The sequence below is a fragment of the Spinacia oleracea genome, chromosome 4 (assembly GCF_020520425.1).
Source record: "Spinacia oleracea cultivar Varoflay chromosome 4, BTI_SOV_V1, whole genome shotgun sequence".
NCBI classification, from domain to species: Eukaryota; Viridiplantae; Streptophyta; class Magnoliopsida; order Caryophyllales; family Amaranthaceae; genus Spinacia; species Spinacia oleracea.
This window is the reverse complement of record NC_079490.1, coordinates 152,543,717-152,567,764: the sequence shown is the minus strand read 5'-3', so window position 1 is coordinate 152,567,764 and position 24,048 is coordinate 152,543,717. Positions and strand designations below refer to the sequence as shown.

At 36.9% G+C, this 24,048-nt stretch overlaps 2 protein-coding genes and 1 long non-coding RNA gene across 3 annotated transcripts; 2 read left to right on the top strand and 1 right to left on the bottom strand.

Annotated features, from left to right (window-relative positions):
- The first annotated feature begins 2,738 nt into the window (after positions 1–2,738).
- LOC110784790 (30S ribosomal protein S20, chloroplastic-like) lies at positions 2,739–6,343 on the top strand. Its single transcript, XM_021989240.2, has 3 exons — positions 2,739–3,017; positions 3,917–4,080; positions 5,892–6,343. The coding sequence occupies exons 1-3, from the start codon at positions 2,864–2,866 to the stop codon at positions 6,123–6,125; spliced, it is 552 nt and encodes a 183-aa protein (XP_021844932.1). The 5' UTR covers positions 2,739–2,863; the 3' UTR covers positions 6,126–6,343.
- A 1,981-nt stretch (positions 6,344–8,324) lies between these two features.
- Positions 8,325–11,408, bottom strand: LOC110780879 (uncharacterized). Its single transcript, XR_008933152.1, has 4 exons — positions 11,156–11,408; positions 10,638–10,806; positions 9,191–9,434; positions 8,325–8,943 (listed from the first exon to the last, which is right to left on the bottom strand). It is a non-coding gene; the product is annotated as an uncharacterized lncRNA (long non-coding RNA).
- A 1,868-nt stretch (positions 11,409–13,276) lies between these two features.
- Positions 13,277–14,194, top strand: LOC110784784 (ethylene-responsive transcription factor 8). The gene has a single exon (XM_021989227.2). It carries the CDS (start codon positions 13,336–13,338, stop codon positions 13,930–13,932), a length of 597 nt encoding a protein of 198 aa, XP_021844919.1. The 5' UTR covers positions 13,277–13,335; the 3' UTR covers positions 13,933–14,194.
- Positions 14,195–24,048: the final 9,854 nt, after the last annotated feature.

Sequence of the window (24,048 nt, the reverse complement as noted above, 5' to 3'; positions counted from 1 at the left end):
TTGTTTTGATGGTTTTCTGCGCTTTGAGCGCATGTATTAACATTGGTGCCTTCTGAGCACTCTTTATTTGGTTTTCCTGCGTCGGAGCGCATGTAATAACATTGGTGCCTTATGAGCACCCTTTGAATGCTCATTTGTATGTTTCTGTTTTATGACTTGCCTGTCTATAGTTCTGATAATATGATTGGCTGAATTAGTAGTCCCTAGATGGGTACGTCAACTAAGGTTTATGTATGCAGCCCTCTAGTGGCTTTTAGGAACGCTTCACTGCTTTAAGGTGAGTATTTTGCTCAAATTAGTTTGAGTATGGCTTATAAGGCCGAGTTTGAAAAGTAACCCATGTGTTTAGGTGATCAGTCTAATAGGGGCACTAATTTAGGCCACTCCCCAGGTCGTTAATCGATTAGTCTTTTCTGACGTGTTTGTCAGCGGATTGGAGTCAATATTTATCGACGTCCTTTGTAATTCGGTGATTAGCAAATATTTAGTTAAGCTTTGCTTTATTTATGATAAGCTCAGTACAAATGTTTGGCCATTTTGGTTGGCACTTACAAAGGTTTCGGCCGTTTAGTTGGCGCTTACAAATTTTTGGCCGTTTAATTAGTTGGCGCTTACAAATTTTTAGCGTGTGGAATATAACCCTAGAGTTATATTAGTGTAACCGTCCAAGACACAAGGCCTTCACCGGCCACACACACACACACACACCGCAAGCCACATACGCGCAGCCCACTACAGGCCAAATCCCACAGCGCACGAGCAGCAGCGATGGGCCGCGGGCCTCGCTTGTTTGCTCGCTGCTTGCTGTTGTCCCATTTTGCGCGCACACTTGTGCCGCGGGCCGGCTTGCTTGCTGCATGCGAGCTTGCTGGCTCGTTGGGCCTTGCGCGCATGCCCGCTTGGCTCGACGGGCCGGCAGCTCCGTTGCGGCTCGTATTCGCGACGAACGCCTTACGGCTATTATTTATCGTAACGTACACGACGAATCACCGTCGTACGATACGATTAATCGTTTCGCCCAGCTTACGAATATTCGCGATACGATATACGATTCCGATGCAAGGTCGTATCGTATATTATGTTTTTCCGAACTAATTCCCGAAAAGCTATTAAATGAATTTCCGATTAATTTAATCCGGTGATCTGTTACATGCCATTGGTGTGACCTTATAGGTTCAGTCAAGAGTAAGATGTGAGCCTAATATAGATTAGAACTCACTGATCGGAAGCATTGCTCCAGCTAGCTGTTCCGATCACTTGATCTCACTGAATTAATTGTTCGTAATTAATTCGAACCTTGGTATTAGACTAAATGCACCTTGTGTGAAGGACACATTTCCTTCAGTCTCCCACTTGTCATTCAGACAAGTGTGCATTCCGATTCCTTTGTCTCTTGGCGTTTGAATAAGTATGATTCGAATTTGGAATATAATTTGAATGCGAGAATAGAATTTAGAAATTTGGACTTTGAGATTTGAACTTGAAATTTTATTTGAGAAATGAACTCGAATTTGTATCTGAAATTTGGGCTCGAAATTGGACTTGAAATAGGTATTTGAATTTTGGACTTGGAATTTCGGCATTATAACATCTTGGTCTGAATCAAAGAGGTTAGGCTCTTTTGCATGAGGCGTTTTTAGGGGTTTCGAATTGAACGGAGTGACACTCCTTAATGACGACTTTAATGCATGAGATTCGATGATGCTCTTAAGGTGTTTTTGTTTACCTAGTGGGAGGCTAAAGATTTGGTAATGCTAGATCTTGTAGTTAGTCATTCATACATGCAAAGACGGACACGCAATGCATAACAAAGCACGTTGTCACACTAGCATGAATATGAATGCGACATGCAAATTTCTCAACCTAAAGGCAGTCTAAGTTCACCATGATGCAAAGGTCGGTTTAAGCTGGCAAATGGTCTTTGCCTAATAGGGGAATTCAGAACAAGACCCCCCACCCAATGGATACGTATGTTTGCGAACACCCTCCATGTACAAAAATGCCATGAGCATAATTGACAAATGTCAAGGTTTGGTAGACTAGTAAAAGATCAAACACTTTGGTCGGGTAATGTATGGAGAATAATCAATTTTTCATCCCCATGGTATACCTCGAATGTAGAACACATTCCTTGAGGTGCATGGTAGAAAATTTGAATTTTGTATTTTTGAAAAGCATGCATGGAATTCTAAAAAGAAATTGAATAAATCAAAGCCAAATTGATTTTTTTTTTGTACTCGTTCTGGAAGTTTGGGAGCTTCTCTTCCGAAGGCCAATGTTCGAACTACTCCCAAAGTGAGTTTTGAAGTGAATTGAACGGAATGCGCTGAAGACTGCGACAGGGCTTGTTCAACAACGTCAAGCTCTTGGCTGGGCAATAATGCTCAGAGTGTTTGAATAGAACTCTCTAGTGGAGTCGCCAGGTTGTCGGGGGTGGTTTTTCCCTTTCGGTTGAGTTTCCGGGAAAAAAACGTTTTTGTAATTTAATTGATGGCTTAACAAAATTCGTAGGAAAATTGCTAAACCATCAAATTGTGACTAATTCGTTAAGAAACACGTTTGACAAGAATTACCTTGATTTTTTACAATCCCTACCTTCAAAAGGGAGCTAACTACAATAATTATGTTCAATATCATTACTCAGTTTTTAAACGTTAAAAAATCGAGCAAATATCAACGTCGCGAAAATTAAGTGTTGCAAATTAGGGAGTAACGATTAAGAGATGGAGTGGGCGTAAAAGGGCAAAAGAGGAATCCAATCTGTTGCGGATAAGAGAAGCTCTAGTGTGTCAAATTAAGATCCCAACCCCAAACACACACAGAAGAGAGAGCGCCAAAGATAGTGAGAACTGAGAAGGAGATAATGGCTGCCATAAGCATGGCTTGCGTTTCTTCACAATGCTTATCCATTTCTTCCAAGCTTCATAATCTCTCTTTTTCTTCAACCCAATTTCCTAATTCATCACTCAAACCTCTCACTTTCTCCGCTAACTTATCTCAACCTCTTTTTTCTCAAGGTAAAATTTACGACTTTTTCATTGTTTCTTGCCTTCTGTTTCCTACAAGTTCATTTCTTACATTTGTATTATTTTGGTTTTTGATTGTTGGCTTTTATGGCGTTTTTCATGTGGGTTTCAATTTGGTGATATTATATCGATTTGATGTTATTGGTCTTGAATTTCAGGAAATTTTGGGACCATTTTTTTTTCTCTCTGATGTCAATGTGTAATTAAGCCAATTCTTTTTCTTTTGAGACTATTATATTTGATTTTTGCTGGATTGAGGTTTGAAATGTGGAGGATTTGAGGGTTGCATAATTAGGGTGTGTTCAATTGCATTAAGTTTAACTTGGTATTTTGAATGAATTCTTAATGGCAGCCTAGTTTTATTGTATAAGCTGATTGGAGGGTTTTGTTTATGATAATTTTAGTCAATAGTATGTGTATTTTTCTGAAAGAATGGTGAGTTCTAACATAATTGACCCTTCAGAAACTAATGCTCGTTCAAAGTGTGACAGCCAGTATGTGCTTAAGGATGAAAGGCTTGTATGATGTAGTTTTGTACCGTTCAACCTTCATCTTTTTTCAGAAGCGATGTTGCTCAATGTCTTGAACTCTTCATTTCACCTCAAGCCCTCAAGTAGCCTGTCCAATGACTTGGACATGGTACTTGACAGCTGAAGCTTTATTTAAAACCAATAAGCTTCATAAAGTTTCAAGAATGAGTGAGTTTGACGCTTACACTAGTCGTGGCTTAAGTCTGAGTAGCATTGACAACATTACCCTGCTGTGATATTTAGTTTTCCCTATCTTTTAACATGACATATTCTTGTCTTTCAGAGTTGGTTTTTATGTAAATTGGTGACAAAATGATGCTGACCTAATTTCATTGAAATTCTATGGCTGCCGTATTCTAGGATGCTCGTCTCTTGGCTCATTCCAGCGACGTGGCTTCTCAGTGGTCTGTGAGGTTGCCACTCTAAAGAAGGCTGATTCTGCAGCTAAAAGAACTCGCCAAGCAGAGACTCGGCGTCTTAGGAACAAAGCTCGCAAATCTGAGGTTAAGACTCGCATGAGGAAGGTAACTTGATATTATCCTGTTAATTAGCTTCTTCGTTTTGATTCTGGTTTGATATGTTTTGTTGTGGTCTCTTGTGTTTAAGTGAATTGCGTTCTCATGATGTGTTTTTGAATTCTTTATTCCACGAGGTTCGATGTGCCATTCGTATGAGAAATATATTGAGGAACCATAGTGTAGTTCCGTCTCTGATTTCTTTTGGTAGTTAGGACCTATGGATCCTATGGAATAATTCAGTCTTAGAAGTCTGTTGCTATACTCTAAGAGTATGAATATATCTTCCAAATATGGTGCTCTGTTGGTCCAATTATCTTGATTCACTAAGTGGCTTTGACTTGATACTCTAGTATTAAGCGAAAGATGTTGCTTTGGCTTGATCATGCTGGGAAGATTCTAGTGAAGGAGAGTTGAGAGTGCTAGCCTGCTAGGGATGTCGCCTAAAATTAGAATCTCCCCAGTTTCCTTCTGTGGTGAGTTTAAAAGGGGTAGACGCAGATTCAATTACCGACACTGCTACTGCCTGACATCAACATACACATTTCCCAAAGTCTCTAAAGAGGGTTATAGACTTATAGTCAACATTTTATTTTTGGGAGGGGGTTTAGTTTTTGTTTTGGTGTACCACCCGGTTCACCTTTAGGGCTAATCCGGATTCGGGGCGAGTTCTGACTTCTAAATGGATAGGTTCCAGTCCCGGGAGGGGGTTTAGTGACTTCAATCTTGTGGGTCACTAGATGTTAGCGGTCCTAGACCTATAATAGTAATACTATTGAGGTTGTTTTTTATTAGATCACTGATCCGATAGTGCAACAAGCATGCTACTTCTTCTTTATCATTTTAGAATTGGTGTTTAGTTTCTTTTGGCGAAAGCTTTTGTTAGAACATTTGAAGGGGTATGTAACAGGTTTTCCCATGAAAAGATGAGTCTATTGTGCCTATCTTAATCTCAAAAACAAAGAAAACATCCATGCTTCTTGACAATAAATAGGAATTGGCCAACAGTTTAAGTAGCATTTGGATTTACTTCACCGGATTCTAAAGTCAAAGAATTGTGAATCTTTTGACTCCACTGAAATGGGCAGAGTGGCGGACACTCTATCTCAGCACCTTTTGAACAATTGGGCGTCCGTTAGCCACATAATTTGAGTGCTATCAGTGACCACTAAAATGCATCTTGTATTCTCATCATCATATGTGATCTCTCTTTATTCATTCGATATTAACCAAATGAAATTAATTTATCTACCTACCGACTGTTGCTCACTTCATGAAAAAGCCAAAAGTCGGATCAAGTTTCCTCTTTCTGGAAGAGAAAACGCTCTCATAGTGGTTTTCTCACAACTTACATCTCCTTTTGTCACCTTTCTGTGAACACAATGGAAATATCAAGAAGTTAAGACAGCCTACTCTACGAGTCTATGTAGTTAAGAAGTCCTTGCCAGGATATGCTTGTAAGAGTTGTAACAATTCCGTTGGATTTTCCCTAAATTTCAGTTCAGGCTTTTATGCATGAGTTTGCTGCCTATAGTGACTGTAGATGTAACCATTACGTAAACCAATATAAAGCCTTTTAAAAGCCTCTTATGATTGGCCTGACCGCGATTGTACCTCATTGTCATCTTTGTCCGTGAGCGAATTTCTAGGGAGAAAATTTCTAGGGACATTAGTGACTAGATAAATTGAATCATTCTTGCAAAAACATGTTGTGGCTGATTTAGTAGAAGCCCGTGTATGGCATCAATTTAAGCTATTAACAGGAAAAAATTGTGTTAGAAATGATTCTGAGTTATTTGTTTTCATATTATTTACTTCAGGTTTTTGAAGCATTGGATGCGTTGAAGAAGAAAAGCGGTGCCAGCACAGAAGAACTTGTACCAATAGACAATCTGATCGCAGAAGCTTATTCAGCCATAGACAAGGCAGTGGTGAAGGGTACCCTACATCGGAACACTGCTGCACGCCGTAAATCTCGGCTGGCTCGAAACAAGAAGGTTGTGGAGATCCATCATGGTTGGTACACACCTTCCCTAGCACCAACCAATGTCTAGTCTGCCCTTTACTTGTAATTAGTACTCGACTTATATGACCTCTAAATCAATTGATGTTGTCAATTTTTGTTTTGTTATTAGTGTCATTTTGTAGCCAACAATTTATTTGCAATTTTTTTATTTTTCTCCATATATACTCTCGATTATGGACGACAACGATTGCACACAATGATTTTACAGTGGTAATGGTAGTGGTAAGTCATCTTTCGTTTTTCCAAGTGCAAAAGGCATCATCTTCAACCTTTATGTGCAAAGTCCATGAATGAATAACCTTCATCCACCATATAGCAACGAAGGGCCAAACACTTAATTAGTTAATTCAAACCAAATTAATACTAATTCGAATGAAATTCAACCTTTTAGAGGCTTTAATTCTTTAAATAAACCAATTATATGAAACTTTTTTTTTTGTGTCTGTGTTACCACTCAGTTCACCCTTAGTGCTAATCCGGATTCGGGACAAGTTATGAGTGGATAGATTCTAGTCCCCTCCCAATTGCTCTTGATATTAGGAAAATTGTAGGATTTTTGAAGTTTTGAAGATTGAATTGTATTTTGTATTAATTTGTGTTGAGAGGAAATTTCTGGATTACGACCTTGTATTAAAAATTCCTCCTCCATTTTCCAGTGAAAGTGAGGGGTTTATATAGGAGATTAACCTGCTAAAGGACAAAGCAGGCCAGCGCCTAGCGCCTAGGCAGCACCTAACGGTGATGACGTGTGGCAGAAGCCGACAAAAGAAGGACGATAACACCGTCCTTCTTGATAGTTGGCATCGTACCTCTTGTACGATTTGACATTTAGAGCTTTGCTTGGATATTAAGGCAAGTGTTTGTGGCTAAAAAATCACTTTTTGTATTCGGGATTTAAATTTGGACTCGGTTTTACGGGACGGTGCCCGGCATGCTCGGTTTTGTGGGTCGGCGTCCGTTTTTGGATTGCTTAATGGCATTTTGATTGGAAATGTCCTTGTAAAACCAATGGAGAGGTCCATTGGGTGAGATTGTGTTTATATTTTGAACTTGAATTATGAAAATTGAATTTTATACCGAGTTCCGAAATGGGAACGGGCTCGGGAGTTGGACTTTGTATATTGGATTTTGGAATATATCTTAGCAATTGTGACTTCCGCACGGAGTTGTACCAACCACCTAGCAAGGATAATGATTTCGTCATCATCCCATTAGGGGAGACACGAATTAGGTGTCTACAGGATGTGCAACTTATTTAGATAGTAAAGGAAATCCAGCATATAGGTAAGACCTTTGAGTGTTGTTGCATCAGCAACGTTGATTGAGACAGAGTTCATCATACACATGATCTAGCTAGCAAAAAACGGCTTCGAATTTACTTGTTTATTTTTCCAATTTTTCTTAGTTTTGTTCTTTGAGCCGTATGTTAAAAACAAGAAAAATAAAATAAAATAAAGGGCTATAATTAGAGACTTAATCATCTTCTGGCTAAGTTAAGCCCTGAACGACACGACCCAACCTGAAAAATTAACGGGTTTAGGGCAGAATTTTTTGGCCTGAATTTTGGCCCGAACCAATTTTTATTTTTCTGGACGGGTTTCAGGAAACTCAAAATTGAAAAATTTTAGTTATAAAAATGACCTAGTTATAAACAACTTGAAAACCCGCTATTTCTTTTCCCAAAATAGCGGGTTTGGGAGGGCCCGGATGGACTTGATGGACTGATTTTTTATCACAACCTGGTCCGACCCAAATCCGGCCAACCCGCGTTTATATCAGGACTAATGTAAGTACTCTGCAATAAGTAAGAGTACATGACAGTTTGGTTGTGAATATATTGGTTGATTACATGTATTTGCATCTTTACAATTTTATTGTATGGTGAGCAGTCACATAGTCAATAGCTCGTCTTGCAGGCTTTGCATTCTAGGATTTCTAAGTGGGTTATTTTGCAATTCTGATTTGGTTTTGTATTCTATTTCGTGAGATTATTTATTTAGTTTTCGTTTGGATTGTCTTTGGACTTGTAATTAAGTATGGGGTTTCAATTGAGGATTTTCTTAAATGTTGACTTTAGTTTTGGGCCTTTAATAGTTCAAAATCGTAAGGGCTTCTTAATCACTAGTATTTTATGCACGCGATGCGTGCGAGAGTATAAAAACTAAACATTACCACACATAATAGGCAAAAGCTTCACAAATCCCATCATTAGAAACATTAAGCATCATTTATATTTAAAAAATCTCTATCATATAGTGCAACAATGTAATACACTAATACTCATCCCTTTACAATAATCGGTTGTTTTGCATTGTTAGCACTTACACCCAAAAATACATGGATGTCAAGTAAGGAGTTTATCCCAATATATTTATCCCCAAAATACTTAACTAATACATTATCACACTCCATATTGGGGAGTAGAACTTCCTTCCATACCATCAAGCTCAGCCTGAATCTAACATCTACGAAATTTGCTGTTCAAGGATACTGGTGCATTATCAGAATGACCGTTGCCAATCAGTTATGCTTGAATAGGAAAGAATTAAAAAGTAAAGACTTAAGAAAAAAAATAAAAATAAAAAATCTAGTGTATGTACTATAAATAGGTTCAATATCGTAATTGCAGTAGATGAGTTAATCTTCAATGGGATCGGTCTCTATTTCTTGAGCCAGTTCCCTTTGTCAGGCTATCTGCGCGCTCATCTTATCCTCCTGCAAAGGAATACACCTTAAAGGCAAACTGGAAAGCCCTCCAGAGCCTTTTAGCGTACACATTTTTCTGCCCTCCTGCTTAATTTGGACCAAGCTTGATCATTTGTTTGTGCCTTTGCATCTCTCCTTTCCTGCAATTCAAGAAAAAAAAAATGTCATGCAGTAATATAGTTGGTGATTGATTGTTGTTGACCCAAAAATGGTATATGACATAGCAGGATCATAATTTAACACATTATCAAGCAATTAATACAATATGATAAACCATGACTGTTGTTCTGAAACTGTGTGGTCAGATGAAGTTAGCCTATGTGATGCTTTTGATCATGAATTTGAAGTTTTTTTTTTGATGAAAAGATATATAGGAAGGAGCCTTACTATTATCTGTGAAGTGTATTCATGAGAAGATCAGCGAAGCCTTCCCCATCGTATATACGACTACTGTCATATCTCTCAGGTTGAAGATAGTTGTTGAGGTAGTCATTGCCTCCAATGTCTATTAGAAAGACTGATTTTGCGAGGTACTGGGTTAGCTCATCCTGGTTCTAGAAAAGTAGTGGTAATTCAGTGCAATTGTCTCCTGAAATTGGGATATCTGTCCATTCAAGGATGTCCGCTGCCCCTGAGAAGAGGTTAATCATTAATGGTATTTCATTAAGATCTTACCTTACTACAGTTTAACCACCATTTTTTGTGGTTAAAATATTTCAATAAAAATATATTTAGGTTAAACATACAACCCCATAAGGCAATAAGAAGTTTCGTATTTGAGGGATCAAAGCTGTTGATGTGGAAATGGAAACCGAACTGCATTTAAACTAACCTTAACAAATGTAAAATGTTTAGAAAAACAAAGATCTGACAATTTCTATAAGATGCCTATTTTTCTCTCAGTAGTTTTATTTTTCTGAGGATATCAATGCAAGGAATCTGGTGAATAAGCCCCTGTAATTCATAAAATGCGAAGCATGACCATACTGAATAAAAAACCATCCAACGCTACTTGCTTATGAATTTGTGCTCCAATGACTCAATGAGATTGGCTGAGGGTTTAAAGATAGGGAAAACATTGCTCTTATGGGAAATAGTCAATGTGGCTCTTGAATAGTCGTCCAATATGAACAGAGAGAACATATGGAAGCAAAATCTTAATTGTTTAGAGTGCAAGGCTGTAGAAAATATATCTTTGTTTCAGTCTAAGTTTGCATCAACATAATGATTAAGGTCTGACAAACTTCTTCATATACATATGCCGAGTTTGCAACATAAATAAAACTATAACTTAGATGGCACCAACAAATTTTTAACCTAAATATATTTTTATCGTAATCTTTTAACCACAAAAATTGGTGGTTAAACTGCACTAAGGTGAGATCTTAATGAAATACCATTAATGATTAACCTAGCCTGTCTAGCCTATTAACTTTGACGAAATTTCAACAAATGACACATAAATAAACCAATAAAAATAATTTGCAAAACACCCAAGCAGTCAATTCTGACTCCAATAACTGATCAAGGATTTGAACAGTGAAATTGTAAAACCTAATTAACAATTCTGAAACAATTCATATCATACAATATGTTGGTGACCTGTAAAGATATTCCCCATTTAGATCTGTATATGTGATTGAGAGAGCAACAGATAGGAGAGACAAACGAAGAGTTTTGAATGATACATTGCGTGAATTTTCACTGGGTTTAAATGTAGTTAATTCCATAAATGTAGTTAATTCAATATTCATAATTAATTCGTAACAAAAATCCCATAACAAAAAAAAAATCCAAAATTGGTAAAATTAAGAATTCAGAAAAAGGAGTATACCTTCGGGTGTGCATCGCGATTGTTGCTGCCGTTATTGTTGCTGTTGTTGTCGGAAACTCGCCCTCCCTCCGTCGGTCCCTGCACCGCCTCTGCCGTAGAACACGTCTTCGGAAAACCCAGACGTCATCTTTTTCTTCTTCTTCTCACCTTCCGATTGTTTGATTTGAAGCTAATACATAAGAAAACCGACAAAAGAAAAACTTATAAGGAATCCAAATTAGATTTATCAATAAATGTAAAAAAACTGACCTTTTTCAGCCTAATTTCAGAAATTCCAAAATGTAAAAAACTGACCTTTTTCAGCCTATGACAACAGTTAAATCTGAAAACCTAAGTCAAAATTAACTCCAATACTTGTTCAATCAAGCATGAATTCGACCAAAACAAAACTCAAATCCAATTAAATCGACCAAATTTCAATAAAATCAAATATTAAATCCATAAAATGAAACAAATGACCCGCAACCTAATTAAAAGAACAAAAACTGGAAAAAAAATTACACGAAAAATCGACATACCTTTTCAAATTGAAGGAGAGGAAGAAGATCGAAGGAGACTATGAAGAGGATCGAAGGAGAGGATGAAGAATTTCGAAGAAGATCGAAGGTATTCGTAGAGGAAGAAAACGGGAGGAAGAAGAGAGAGAAACAATGTAGCAGTAAGTTTTAGGGTTTGCAATGAAAAGTTGTGGTTTAATTAGGGGGAGGGGCATTACCGTCTTTGTTTATGGGGACACGAAAAGTCACTTTACCATTTTAACCTCAGCTGTTCCTTTATATAATAGAGATTAATTATAATTAGTTTATGTATTTCGATGTAATATTTTGAATAAGTCGTACTTTCACGAGTGATAATAGTCAAATCAATAACGTGTAAATTACAATAACAAATCATAAAAATTTGAATGAAATATTTTACGAGTAATATTGAATTATTGATTATGATTATACCAATTTAACCTATTACATACGGAGTACATATTAATTTGTAGGTTTTTATTTATATCTTAATTTTTAAGAAACAATTTAGATCATATCATATCAGATCATATCATATCAGACCAGGTTAAAAAAATTCATAACAGGTCAATTAGAATAGAAAAAATAAGGTCGGATCATATCAGACCGGGTCAGAATGGAAAATAAGGTGACCTAAATGGGGTCTTAATCGACTGTCAAATAAGCTTGTAACAAGTTGGTTATAGTAAATCAGGATACAAGCTAAGTGACAAAGACGATGGTAGTTTCCAAAAATTCGAGAACACGTTTAATTGCACTTGCGAGTTGCGGCCACTAAAATATCATCGCTAATGTCCAAAGAAGGAATTGGAAGAGTAATATAACAACTCGATCGAAACAGAATGAAGAATCTAACTAATTAAAGATAGACTAGGAACATTTATTTTGACATCATACTACAAATTAAAGGCCCGCAATTTGTGATTCAACAAATGTTAGATTATTATTAAAAATTAAAGTTAGTTATATAAGATGTTGATAAAGGCGAAGAAGATGGTACTTTTCTTTTAAAAAAAATGGCAATATTTCTTCTGGCACTAATGACTATGGAACAAATTATCATCGATAATGTCCAAAAAATGAACTTAAAAAGTATGGTTGCATAGAACAGAATGAAGTTTGAACTAAAACTAAACTAGAAATTGTATACTTTATATTATATTACATTTCTTATTAATTAGGTAAAGCCAACAGGTATGAGACTCAATCACGTGTCTGATAACATGTACTCCGTATAATTGAACCAAAGACTAAGAAAGTACGTACCATGTATCCATGATATCCATTAAAGGAATTTGAAGAGACATAATTGCATGAAACATGATGAAACATCTAACTAAAAACAAAACTTGAAACGTTATATATTGACGTTATGTTGACACTTAAAAACAAATCGTGACCTATCTAATTCATAATCAACGTACTGTAAGATTACCTTGTAACAAGTTAGGTGTTGATTCTCTTGATAAAACTATAAATCATTTGTAACTGCATTAACGAGCACCACAATATCGCCCACAATATTCATAAAAGAATCTGAATACATCAGCAATAAGAAACTCCCTCGAAAACGCATTGATGTCTCCATGCATAATGTCGTAGCTTCCACTACCAAAACATAAGCTTTACTTAGTCCATATAGTAACTGTATCTATCATCACTCCACTCTACAATTAATCAGATTAACAATATCCACATCCACAACATCACCCTGGTCAATCTCCAAAGAGAAATTCAAACAAAGATAAATTGACTCAAACATTCACTACAATCTACATGCAAGAATCGCGTATCTTTCATAACCAAAACATAAATGTTAGGCGATTTTGTAATAGCTTCATCGATCATCAATATAACCAAAAAAATTAGTAGTAAAATTAAGAAGTTGAAACCCTAATAATTTTTTTTTTTAGGAAACCCCTAATAATCGTATAACGAAAGGATAAAGAAATTCCTTGAATTAGCGGTGTAATAATAAATGGCCGTCCATGGAATTGACTGGACGACTCAATCCAAAGAGCCACGCAGTTTCACGCTCACACAGAGGAGCGTCTAGTTATGATACCACCAGACAAACACACACTCACACATCCTCCCACTTTCTCGCTATTTATAGCCTCCTACCTGCCTCTCTTTTCTCCCACAACATCCTTTGCACCCACTCTTTCTCTCTCTACAAAATGGCTCCCAAACAAATCAACAACAATAATAATAATGCTGCTAATCCTACTCCCGCCGCCGTATCTTCTGCCGCTGCTGCATCCGCCGCCATTGAGATCAAATATAGGGGAGTGAGAAAGCGGCCTTGGGGGAGGTACGCGGCGGAGATCCGTGACCCGATAAAGAAGACGCGCGTCTGGCTAGGCACGTTTAATACTGCTGAAGATGCGGCACGTGCTTACGATGCCGCGGCTCGGGAGTTCCGTGGGGCTAAGGCTAGGACTAATTTTCATTACTTTGATCAGCAGTGTCCTAGCAGTGGTGATAGCACCACTATTGATTCTATTGGCGCGTGTATTGACGCGCCTCCACCTCCACCACCTCCGCCGATTGTTATTCCTGGTGGAGACGGCGTGGGTGGGTCGTACGTGATGTACGGCGTGTTGGCTAATAGAGTGAGCGGAATGCGTGAGTCGTTCGGGTGTGGGCGCGTTATGGGAAGGAATGGTGGAGCTGGAATCCAGAGTGAGGAGGCTGCCGTTGATTCTGGTGACGGAGGGAGGGGATTGGTTCCTGATCTTGATCTTAATTTGGCCCCACCTCAGGAAGTTGTCTGATGATTTAAGTGTAGGACTTTTAAATAGGCCACCACGCAGCAGATCCAGCCCCCTTTTCACTTTTTTTTTTTGTTAATCTTTGGTGGCTTATCTTATAAATTAGCTTTGGAAAAAGAAATGATAGAAAACAGGAAGAATCAGCGAAGAGAGAGAGTTGAATTAAGAACCTTAATTTTGTAACTTGAAAGAAAGATTAAAGGCGCAGCTCTTATCTTGTCAGAGGTTTTGTAAATACAGCAACAAACATCCTTTTCATTTTTTACTTTTTTTTTCGTAATCTTCGTACGTATTATACTTCGTATTAATCTGTCATTATATCAAGAAATGGATTATAAAAGAAAATAAATTATTACGCCGTAATTTTTTTTTTTTTTTTTGGTGTACCATTCGGTTCAACCTTAGGGTTAATCCGGATTTGGAGCGAGTTCTGAGTGATTAGGTTCCCGTCTTCTCCCAATTGTTGTTGCGGGGGATCGAACACGGGGTCCTCCCTACCAAGTTCAGCCTCAATCACCACTAAATCAACAGACAATTGATAATTTATTACTCCATAATGAAGATCTTCATCTAGTTGTTCTGCCGTTTTTAATGATCGTGTCGATTTTTATATCATTGTCATTTTATAAGGAAATAAAAACTAGATTAGTGCTTAAAATAAAACCAACCTAACTCATTATTTCGATGATGGAAGAGAACAAATCATTACTAAAGTTAAACCAATCAAGCATGGTAGGATAATTATGGCCATTATTGGCCATAAATTCTGCCGCCTAATTTGCCCCCCAAAATAGCGGTGAAAAGAGATCAACTCGAACTTCGAAATATTCTTCTCCACATCGACAATGATGTTGAAGACCGCCCAAGGAGTGTTCCATTGTTGCTTTAATAGTGTTGACGACGCCAAGATCTGTCGCCTTCAACTACAAGATGTTGATCCCGAGAAAGAGCGCTCCTTTGATGCCTTCTCGAATAGTCAATACTTCTGGGCTAACATGATTCTCAATTTAGAACAAATGAATTTGACACCTGCTAAATTAAAGGTACCACGATAAATTCTAATAACAAAACATAAAGCCAAGTTCTCATTTGAGTGAATGGAACCATCAAAATTTAATTTGAAGCGACAAGAAAATGAAAATGAAGGATAGTATAGATGAGAGACCTTGGCTTTTTTCGTCAAAAAAAATAAAAACAAAAATAAAAATTGAGATATTGGCTTGTACGAAGTGAAGTAGTTTTAAGGATTGTAATGCTGTGATGTTGACCATATTGTTAAGTTTAAGGGTCTTTGAACCACAGGTTTGACTTCAAACTACTTTTTCCGATTGTAATTTATATTGTTCTTATGACTTGTTCGCATAAAAATTAGTCAATAGTACTCCTTCCGTTTATTTTTATAGTTACAATTTATTTTTTATGTTCAAACTTTATAAACATTGACTGTAAATTTCCAATATTACAAATATCAAAATAATAAGTTTAAGATATTTAGGATTACTATCAATATATATTTTCAACTTTATTAAAAAAAATTCATATGTAATGGCCCAAACGCATGTATTATAGACTGTAAAAACAAAGTGTAACGATTAAAAAAATGCAGGAATTATGACAATAATTGCATAAATTAATTGAAACCTACTCCATCCCATAATAATTTTTCCGTTTGACCAACCCTTTTTTGTTTTGACATAGGCTAAATTTAATAAATGAAAAAGTTTACAAACTAAACAAAGTACTATGGTTTTTATAGACCGTTACACAAAATATAGAACAATCAAAATACATTAATTTAAAAGCCGATTCTGTTAGGTTATGATACATATGACAATTCATAAATCATGCGGAAAAAACCATAAAGCCAGGAAAACATATTATTTACACATAATCATTTAGCATAGTTTAGATGCATACACTTTGTTGCGTGCCCTCCCTAGCTGCGCCCGAACCGAACAAGAACAAGTCTTTAGGACTCCAAGTGTCGTCCCTCCGTAGATAGTCCACAGCACGTCCAGATCCGCCTTAAGATTGACCAACTAGAATCGCCCTTAAGGTACTACTTATTTTCGGCTAAATGGGCAAGAGTTATGGCTGATTTTTCTGCTCAAAAATCACAGCTTTTATTGTATGAATACTTGTTAAGAAACTCGTGTATAAATTTATGACCCTAGGCATATATTTATAGAACCATGGAAAGGATTTCGAATCCTGTTAGAATACTAATTAATTAATTAGAATCCCTTTAGAACTCTAAATAATTAATTTAATCTTTTAGGATTAGGATTTAATCAATGCACGAATTCCGATAGCTTTGGGATTCGTATAGCACGCACACGAGCACCGTACAGCCCGCGCGCATGCCTCGCGGCCCACGCGAGCTGCACGACGCCGAGGCCCATCTCGCAGCCCATTCGCTGATCCATGCTCGCGCGCCAAGCCTTGGCTGGGCCTGGCCTTGCGCTGGGCTTGGTCGAGGCCTTGGCGTGTTTGTTTGATGCGTGTGGCTTGCTGGGCGACGGCCTAGCTTCGTGTTGGGCCTTCGTCTTGCAAGCCTCGTCCGATGCCAATTCGTACGATACGCTTCCGATTAATTTTCCGATTCCGGAATTCATTTCCGATACGAACAATATTTAATATTTCCGATTCCGGAATTAATTTCCGTTTCGAACAAATATTTAATATTTCCGTTTCCGGAATTATTTTCCGATTCCGATAATATTTCCGATTCTGACAATATTTCCGTTTCCGGCAATATTTCCGATTCCAGCAATATTTCCATTTCCGATAATATTTTCCGATACGTACCATGTTTCCGTTTCCGGCAACATCTACGACTTGGATAATATTTATATTTCCGATACGATCCATATTTCCGTTTCCGGCAATATCATCGTTTCCGGAGTATTCATTTCTTGCATGTGACGATCTCAGCTCCCACTGAAACCAAGATCCGTCGATTCCGAATATCCATAGATGGAGTATTTAATGCCATTAAATACTTGATCCGTTTACGTACTATTTGTGTGACCCTACGGGTTCAGTCAAGAGTAAGCTGTGGATTAATATCATTAATTCCACTTGAACTGAAGCGGCCTCTAGCTAGGCATTCAGCTCACTTGATCTCACTGAATTTATTAACTTGTTAATTAATACTGAACCGCATTTATTAGACTTAACATTGAATGCATACTTGGACCAAGGGCATTATTTCCTTCAGTCTCCCACTTGTCCTTAGGGACAAGTGTGCATTTCCTAATTCCTTTGTCGCTCGATGCTTGCTCTTGAACATAAGGTAAGAGTTGTCATCCTTATTATGTCCAGAGGTGTTCCTCGGTTTCAGAGTTCAACTGATCAAATAGATAGATAATCATAGCCTATGATTCATCCGAGCACGGCCATGCATTTCACAGTTTCTAGCTCTCCGAGTGGCCTTGTATAACTTTTAAGCATCTCATCCCGATTTATGGGAGGACAATCCCAATCTTGCGATCTTGAGATTAGACTTCGTTTGATAGGTGATTACCTGAGCGTTGCCTTTATAGCCTCCTTTTACGGTGCGACGGTTGGTCAACGTCAAAGCAACCAGTTCTCAAACAAGTAATCTCAAATCACTCAGGTATTGAGGATTTAGTGTCTAATAATTTTAATGAAATTTACTTATGACAGATTTTCATCTCTTACAGTAAAGTTTCATAGGTCTTGTCCGATACTAGTCTTCCCAAAGTAAGTATCTATGCAAATGATTATGACATTGCCATGTCCACATAGTTCAAGAAACAGAACTACTAGTCATCTTGCATTCTAATCGTCTAACGTTTTCTATGCGTCCAATTTTATAGAAAACTCCGACTAGGGACCATTTTCAACCTTTGACATTCAAGTTCACTTGATAGACATTTCTTAGTCACAGGACTGGTCCTGACAGTCTATCTTGAATATATCGTCAAATTGAAGGGACTCATCATTTAATACTAAACCAAGATTAAATGGAATATGAAAAATACATTTCATATATGATAAATGTTCAACCCCAACGTTTTACGACCATGGGCCTCTAACCCATCTTTAAAACATTTCATGGAATTCAAAGCTATGCTTGATTTCCAGTGCTACAATGTGAGTGTTGCTTCTCACTTGTTGCATAGGTTTAGTTATCATGCTTTGCTAATCTTAACATCCTTTTCATCGAATGTTCTTCGAGATATGATGATAAGAACTTTTGAGTATGTTTATTTTGTGATCTAGTCTTTCTTGCTACATTAGTGGTTCTACGCATTTTGCAATGAAGAACCATTAAGTCAACAGACATGTGATCTTCCCAAGTTCAGTGAAGAACTCTTTAACATAAACAACCCTGTTTTATTGCTTCTTAGGCAATAAGTACTTTTACTTCAACTTTATAGGTTGCTAGTGATGCTTTGTTTGGAATTACTTTCCAAGCAGTTCACGGATATGTGGAAGACTTTCCAGCTGTATCTTAGAACATAGAAATTAATATTTAATTTCCCACGCAACAACTCATGGTCTCCAATCCATGTTGCCATTTCAAAACACGATGCTCTTTAGCTCGTCCTTGTCAATGGTTAACTCCAAAGGGTCTTGCTTGATCCTTTGCCAGTGTTTATGCGTGTAGCATCAATATTTAGCATATCTTTATTTCCTTAAATCAAGAACTATTCCTATGTACCTTTTCAAGTACCATAAGTGTTTTTGATCTCAATCTAGTTGATCTTCACTTAGATCAATAGAGATTGGTATATGTTCGTCATGCCTAAAGTCATACGATACGTTTTTGGCGATCCTCATATTATATCATACATGATAAATTCTTTTGCAGAATAATTCCCAATTGAATTCTATTCATGTAACTTTAGCTTATTCAATTTCAGTAGATACTGAATCCAGCTAAATTCTTTGACATAAAATATAGGTGAAGAATCTCATTAGATTCTTTGATGTTAACTTAGTAAATGCTTATACATAGTTCAAACATTCTTTACTTAGATTTATTCACATGGGTCGAATATCTCCAATGGAGTCTTTCGTGTTTGATTTAGTAAATGCCATTACTTAATCCAAAACATTAATATAAGATCTTTGCAAATAGATCTTAATACCCAGTATGTACTAAGTTTCTCCTTGGTCCATCATTGATGAATAATTTCAAATCTAAGTCATTAGCATTTGAATGTTATTTTACAATAGAGAGATATGTGTGTGATACACATAGGACCAATTAAGTTTTATGTACTCCCACTAAACTTCTTATATATCTATAAGAATCATGTACATTTTATGAAACTAAAATGCTTATTAGCTTCACTAAAATACAGTTCCAATTCCCAATTGCTTGCTTAAATCTGTACTTAGATTTCATAAGTTAGCATTCCTTTTCAAGCATTTATTTGGATCCACAAATCCTATGACATGCCATGTACATAGTTTTCTTCCAACATTTGATTGAGGAATACGTTTTGTCATCCAATTGTCATATGTACCAATATGCAATCATTGCTTGAGTTATAGACTTGAGCATTACGATTATGCATGAGGTTTCAACACAATCCATGCCATGAATTTGCTTGTAACCTTTAGCAACTAATCTAGCTTTGTGTGTGAACACATTTTCATGTTTGATGGTTTTTATCCTTAAAACAAACTTGCAACCAATAGGTGTGAACCTATTCTTGCAAATCAACAAAATTTCAATTTTGTCATCAAAACATTGAGTATGTTTTATGGCCTCTAACCATTTAAAACATTTGAGTCTATATATGGCCTCTAACCATTTTAGGGAATCTAGGTTTCGTCATAGCTTTCTTACAAGTCACAAACTCATTAATCTACATGATAATAGTTTGACTGCAAGTTGTAGGTTTCTTCACTATCTAGTAGAAGAATTGCATAGTTTCAGTGACTTGAACTCTATGCCTACTTGGGTATGGAACATCAAACAATAGAATATCAATACCCACTTGAAAGTCCTTTGAATATTCTGTTCTCCTTGAAGCACTTGTAAAGTCTTCTAAGAGATGTCTATTCTTTAAAAGCCACTTCTAAAGTCCTTAAAGAATACGTGTTCGGATTTTCTAAAGAACTTCGAAAAGCCTCCGGAATGTCCGTTTATGTTTGTTGTTCTCCTCGAAAACTTTCGAGGTCTATTTTCTCCCACTTGTCATTTTGGAAACGAATCTCCAAAAGGACATTATTTCGAGCAAACAGACATTATGTTCTCAAAAATTCGTGGTAGAAACAATACCCTTGTGTCTCATTTGAATAAATCACAATGAAACATATATCTAGACTTGGGCCTTAGTTTGTTGAATAACAAACACTAAGCTCCCACTGAGTTTAGCAACTCTTTAGATATATATAATTGAAAAGATATCCTGAAATTACTTTTCAATAGCTTTGACGAATTTGGTTTAGTTTGGTGGTAGTTGAGCATTTTGTTTTAGAAATTATAGGAAAAGTCTTTATGATTCATCATTGATCGAATCAAGTACTAATTGACTTCGATCATTCCAACGTAGATATGCCATATCTTATGGAGCTAGATTGTGAAATTACAACACACAATCATTGATGATCATATTTGGTCTCAAGTAATCATCAACATGATCTAACCTAGATCTTTTATGATTTCTTGCCAAGTGGATTTTATACTTCTGAATCTTTGAACTAGCCAAACAGATTCAACTTATATCACTTTTGAGTAAATAAACCTATATTCACTCAAATCCATGTGAAATAATAAAGTCATAAAATCTTTCTTTAGCTTTGAACTCTATTGTCTAGGCGTTCTAACAATAGTTCATATCTTTTGTTACTTTCAACAAGTAAGACTAGTTGTCTTAAAATGATCTAGAAATCAATCAACTTTCAAAAGTCCATCAAAATAGAGCTTTTGAATGTTAACTTGTTGATATGGTCTAAGCAACAATGCCAAAGATTAGTGGAACTCAAATCAAGGGGTTGATTTGAACCTAGTAAAGTTCTTTAAAGAGTTGTTTGTTTTAATCAAGCATATTGACTCAACCTGTAATTGACCATTTCATTCAAATAAACAAACAAACATTGTTTTTGTTTTTCTTGAATGTGAGTCTTTCTGTGTTTGAAAACAGAATTTTAGGTATGTTGATTATGGAACAAAATAGCAATTAAGTTCCAGCCTTTAAAACAAACTAGATGACCCTACAACTAATGTAGCATTGCCATGCTTCATTTCCCACTTGTAGGTCATTAGTGTATCCTAGCTTCCATTGTTTGAGTTATTACCGAAGTAAGAACCTCAAGCGGTATATGATACCAAGGAAGTTTGATTGCTAGGTCACTTCTCTTTAAACATAAACTTATAGGTAGAAACGGAATCGTAAATTCCTTTCATTTGTTCCTCGTTTTCCTATTTCTTGTACCCTTTCTTATAGTCTTAAGAATTGAATTTTTTAGTGTTGACTTTTATACTTTGTTAGACATGTCCAATGTCACCCCAACAAGGTTCTTACCATTTAATTTATGTTGAATATTAAGTTTCAACTAGATGATCTTACCAGAAGCTTCTAAAGGTCTCTAAGCATCGATCTATTCGAATGTCTAGGGACTAGACTCATTCGAGAATTAAATGGACAAAGATATTAGGTTGTTAACCATTGGTAAAGCTGAGCGTATTAAACTCAATGCTTTATGATCTCAAAACTACAGTGTATTTTGAATTCACAAGCACCAATTGATTTGCCATTCGACTTTGATGTTCGAAAACAACCATAAAAGTCGCTATAAGAAACGTACATTTTAAATTGCTCACTTTCTCTAATTTCCGTGAATTGTTCTTGGATTCACTACCAATCGAGGAAATTTACTGTTACCTTTCTAAAAGGATTTATTGCAGTGCAAGATATTTAATTATAAACAATAATTAAAACATACATTGAAGCATGCAAAGTCTAAACATTTATCATGAATAATAACTTGAAAATTAAAGCAATCATGCAATTCAAACAAGTTATTACATTTTATTCGAATTTATTGTTCCGGCAGGTGTGAATAAAATGATTCCAAGACCCTAAAATCATTGAAGAACTAAGCACAGTTTGTCGACTTAATCCTAAAACATCTTAGGTAAGCAAAAGCCTTTTGCTAATAGTCTAGAAACTATTCTTGGTTGATAGGTACGTCTAAGAACTTATTAGGTAAACCTATCGATTTTGCCACGACATAAAAGGACTCCTTACTTATATCGTTGAGTTTCACCAAAACTAACATGTACTCACAATTATTTGTGTACCTTGCCCCTTTAGGACCAATAAGTAACACCTCGCTGAGCGAAAACTATTACTAGATTGATGTAAAGGATATCCAAGCAAGTGTATATTTTGGCATGGCACCTTATAACTCAATTTTTAAGTTTGGAACTTAAGGCTCTTACTATGTTGGTTAGATTTTAAGTGAACTAAAATCCTTAATCATGCAACATAATCAAGCTTTTGATCTCATGCATTTTAAGACATATTTAAAAGCAATAAATAACTTAAAACATGCATAAGATAAATGTGATCTAGTATGGCCCGACTTCATCTTGAAGCTTTAACTTCAAAGTCCGTCTTGAAAATCTCCGTGGGAGGCACCATTTTCTTCAAATAGGATAAGCTATAATTAAAACTAATTACAACTATTTGATGGTACGCAGACCATATTTGAATTGAAAAACAACTTTGGTACTTTAGACCAATTACATTCAAATTAATGGTACGCAGACCATATTTTCTATCCTATTTGGGCCATACTAGTCACTTCATAACCTGCAAAACAGTACATATACAATATATACTATTCACCCATTCATTATCATGAATGGCCCACATAGCTGGTTAGTAAAACACATTATGCATCACATAAACATTTGCAGCAATTAATCAAGGGCACCAATAATCTACAAATTATTCAGTCCTTATTAATTCTAATCAAGTTGTTTTAAACTTAAGGATTTGTAGACCTATTCAAGAGTTTATGACTAAAAAGGGCTCCCACTTAAACCAATAAATTCATATACTTTACTAATTTTAAACATAAAAATGTATTTCTAGTCTAACTGGAAACATACAAATTTAATTAAAATTTAAAGCTCATATAAATTTATAATTGAATCCAAAAAGTTTAATTTAATTTCAGTCGTATTTAAATTAATTCATGATTTTAATTTTAGTAAAATAATTAGAATAAATAAAATTTATTATAATTACAATATTCAAAATTAAAATCCAAGAAAATAATTTAAATTATTAATTTTAAAATTAATTAAAATTACGTAAACTGAAAATTTCAAATTAAAATTTCAAAACGATCTAATCGCAAAGCAACAATCCCACGCATCGCACGCCCATGGGCCACACGCACACAGCCATCGCTGGCCATGTGCGCGCAGCCCATGCGCTGCGTCGCATCGCTGCTGCTCACCATCGCAAGGCATCACGCGAGCTGGTGCTCGCTGCGCGCGCCAGCGCTCGACGCACGAGCATGCTGCCGCAGCCCATCGCTGGGCGCAGCGCTCGTCGCACGTCGCAACAAGCACCCGCACGCCATCGCTGGGCGCAGCGCTCGTCGCACGTCGCAACAAGCACTCGCACGCCATCGCTGGGCGCATCGCTCGTCGTACGTCGCAACAAGCACTCGCACGCCATCGCTGGGCGCAGCGCTCGTCGCACGTACAATAGAGCTCGCTGCGCGCGAGCGATCGATGCTTGGCGCAGCACTCATGGCACGCGAGCTTGCGCTCGCTGCGCGCGAGGCTCCGCACGCTTGCGCGAGGCAGTGCGCGCTGTGGCGCAGCTCGCTTGCTGCCCACACGCGACTGCTCGTGCCTTGCCCTCGCCCTCGCCCATTCGCCCATCGCACACAGCCCACGACACTAGGCAGGGCTGCTGCCTTGTGCTCGTGCACCATGGCCTTGCTCATTGCATTCGTACCACATGGGCGACGAGCTCCCTTGCTCGTCGTCACATGCCCGCACTATACAACACCCCTTAAGGGTAACACGTAGCGTCCATTGCTTTGTGCGTGCAAGTTATATGAGCGAATCGCATAAAAATTTAAAATTTATATTAAAAATTAATGACAAAT

What these genes read in the sequence shown, in the direction of transcription:
- LOC110784790 (XM_021989240.2), top strand. Translation starts at nt 2,864, where the DNA reads ATGGCTGCCATAAGCATGGCTTGCGTTTCTTCACAATGCTTATCCATT. An exon ending in TCAACCTCTTTTTTCTCAAG is followed by an intron (nt 3,018 to 3,916) that starts GTAAAATTTACG and finishes GCCGTATTCTAG; the next exon opens with GATGCTCGTCTCTTGGCTCA. An exon ending in TTAAGACTCGCATGAGGAAG is followed by an intron (nt 4,081 to 5,891) that starts GTAACTTGATAT and finishes TATTTACTTCAG; the next exon opens with GTTTTTGAAGCATTGGATGC.
- LOC110784784 (XM_021989227.2), top strand. Translation starts at nt 13,336, where the DNA reads ATGGCTCCCAAACAAATCAACAACAATAATAATAATGCTGCTAATCCT.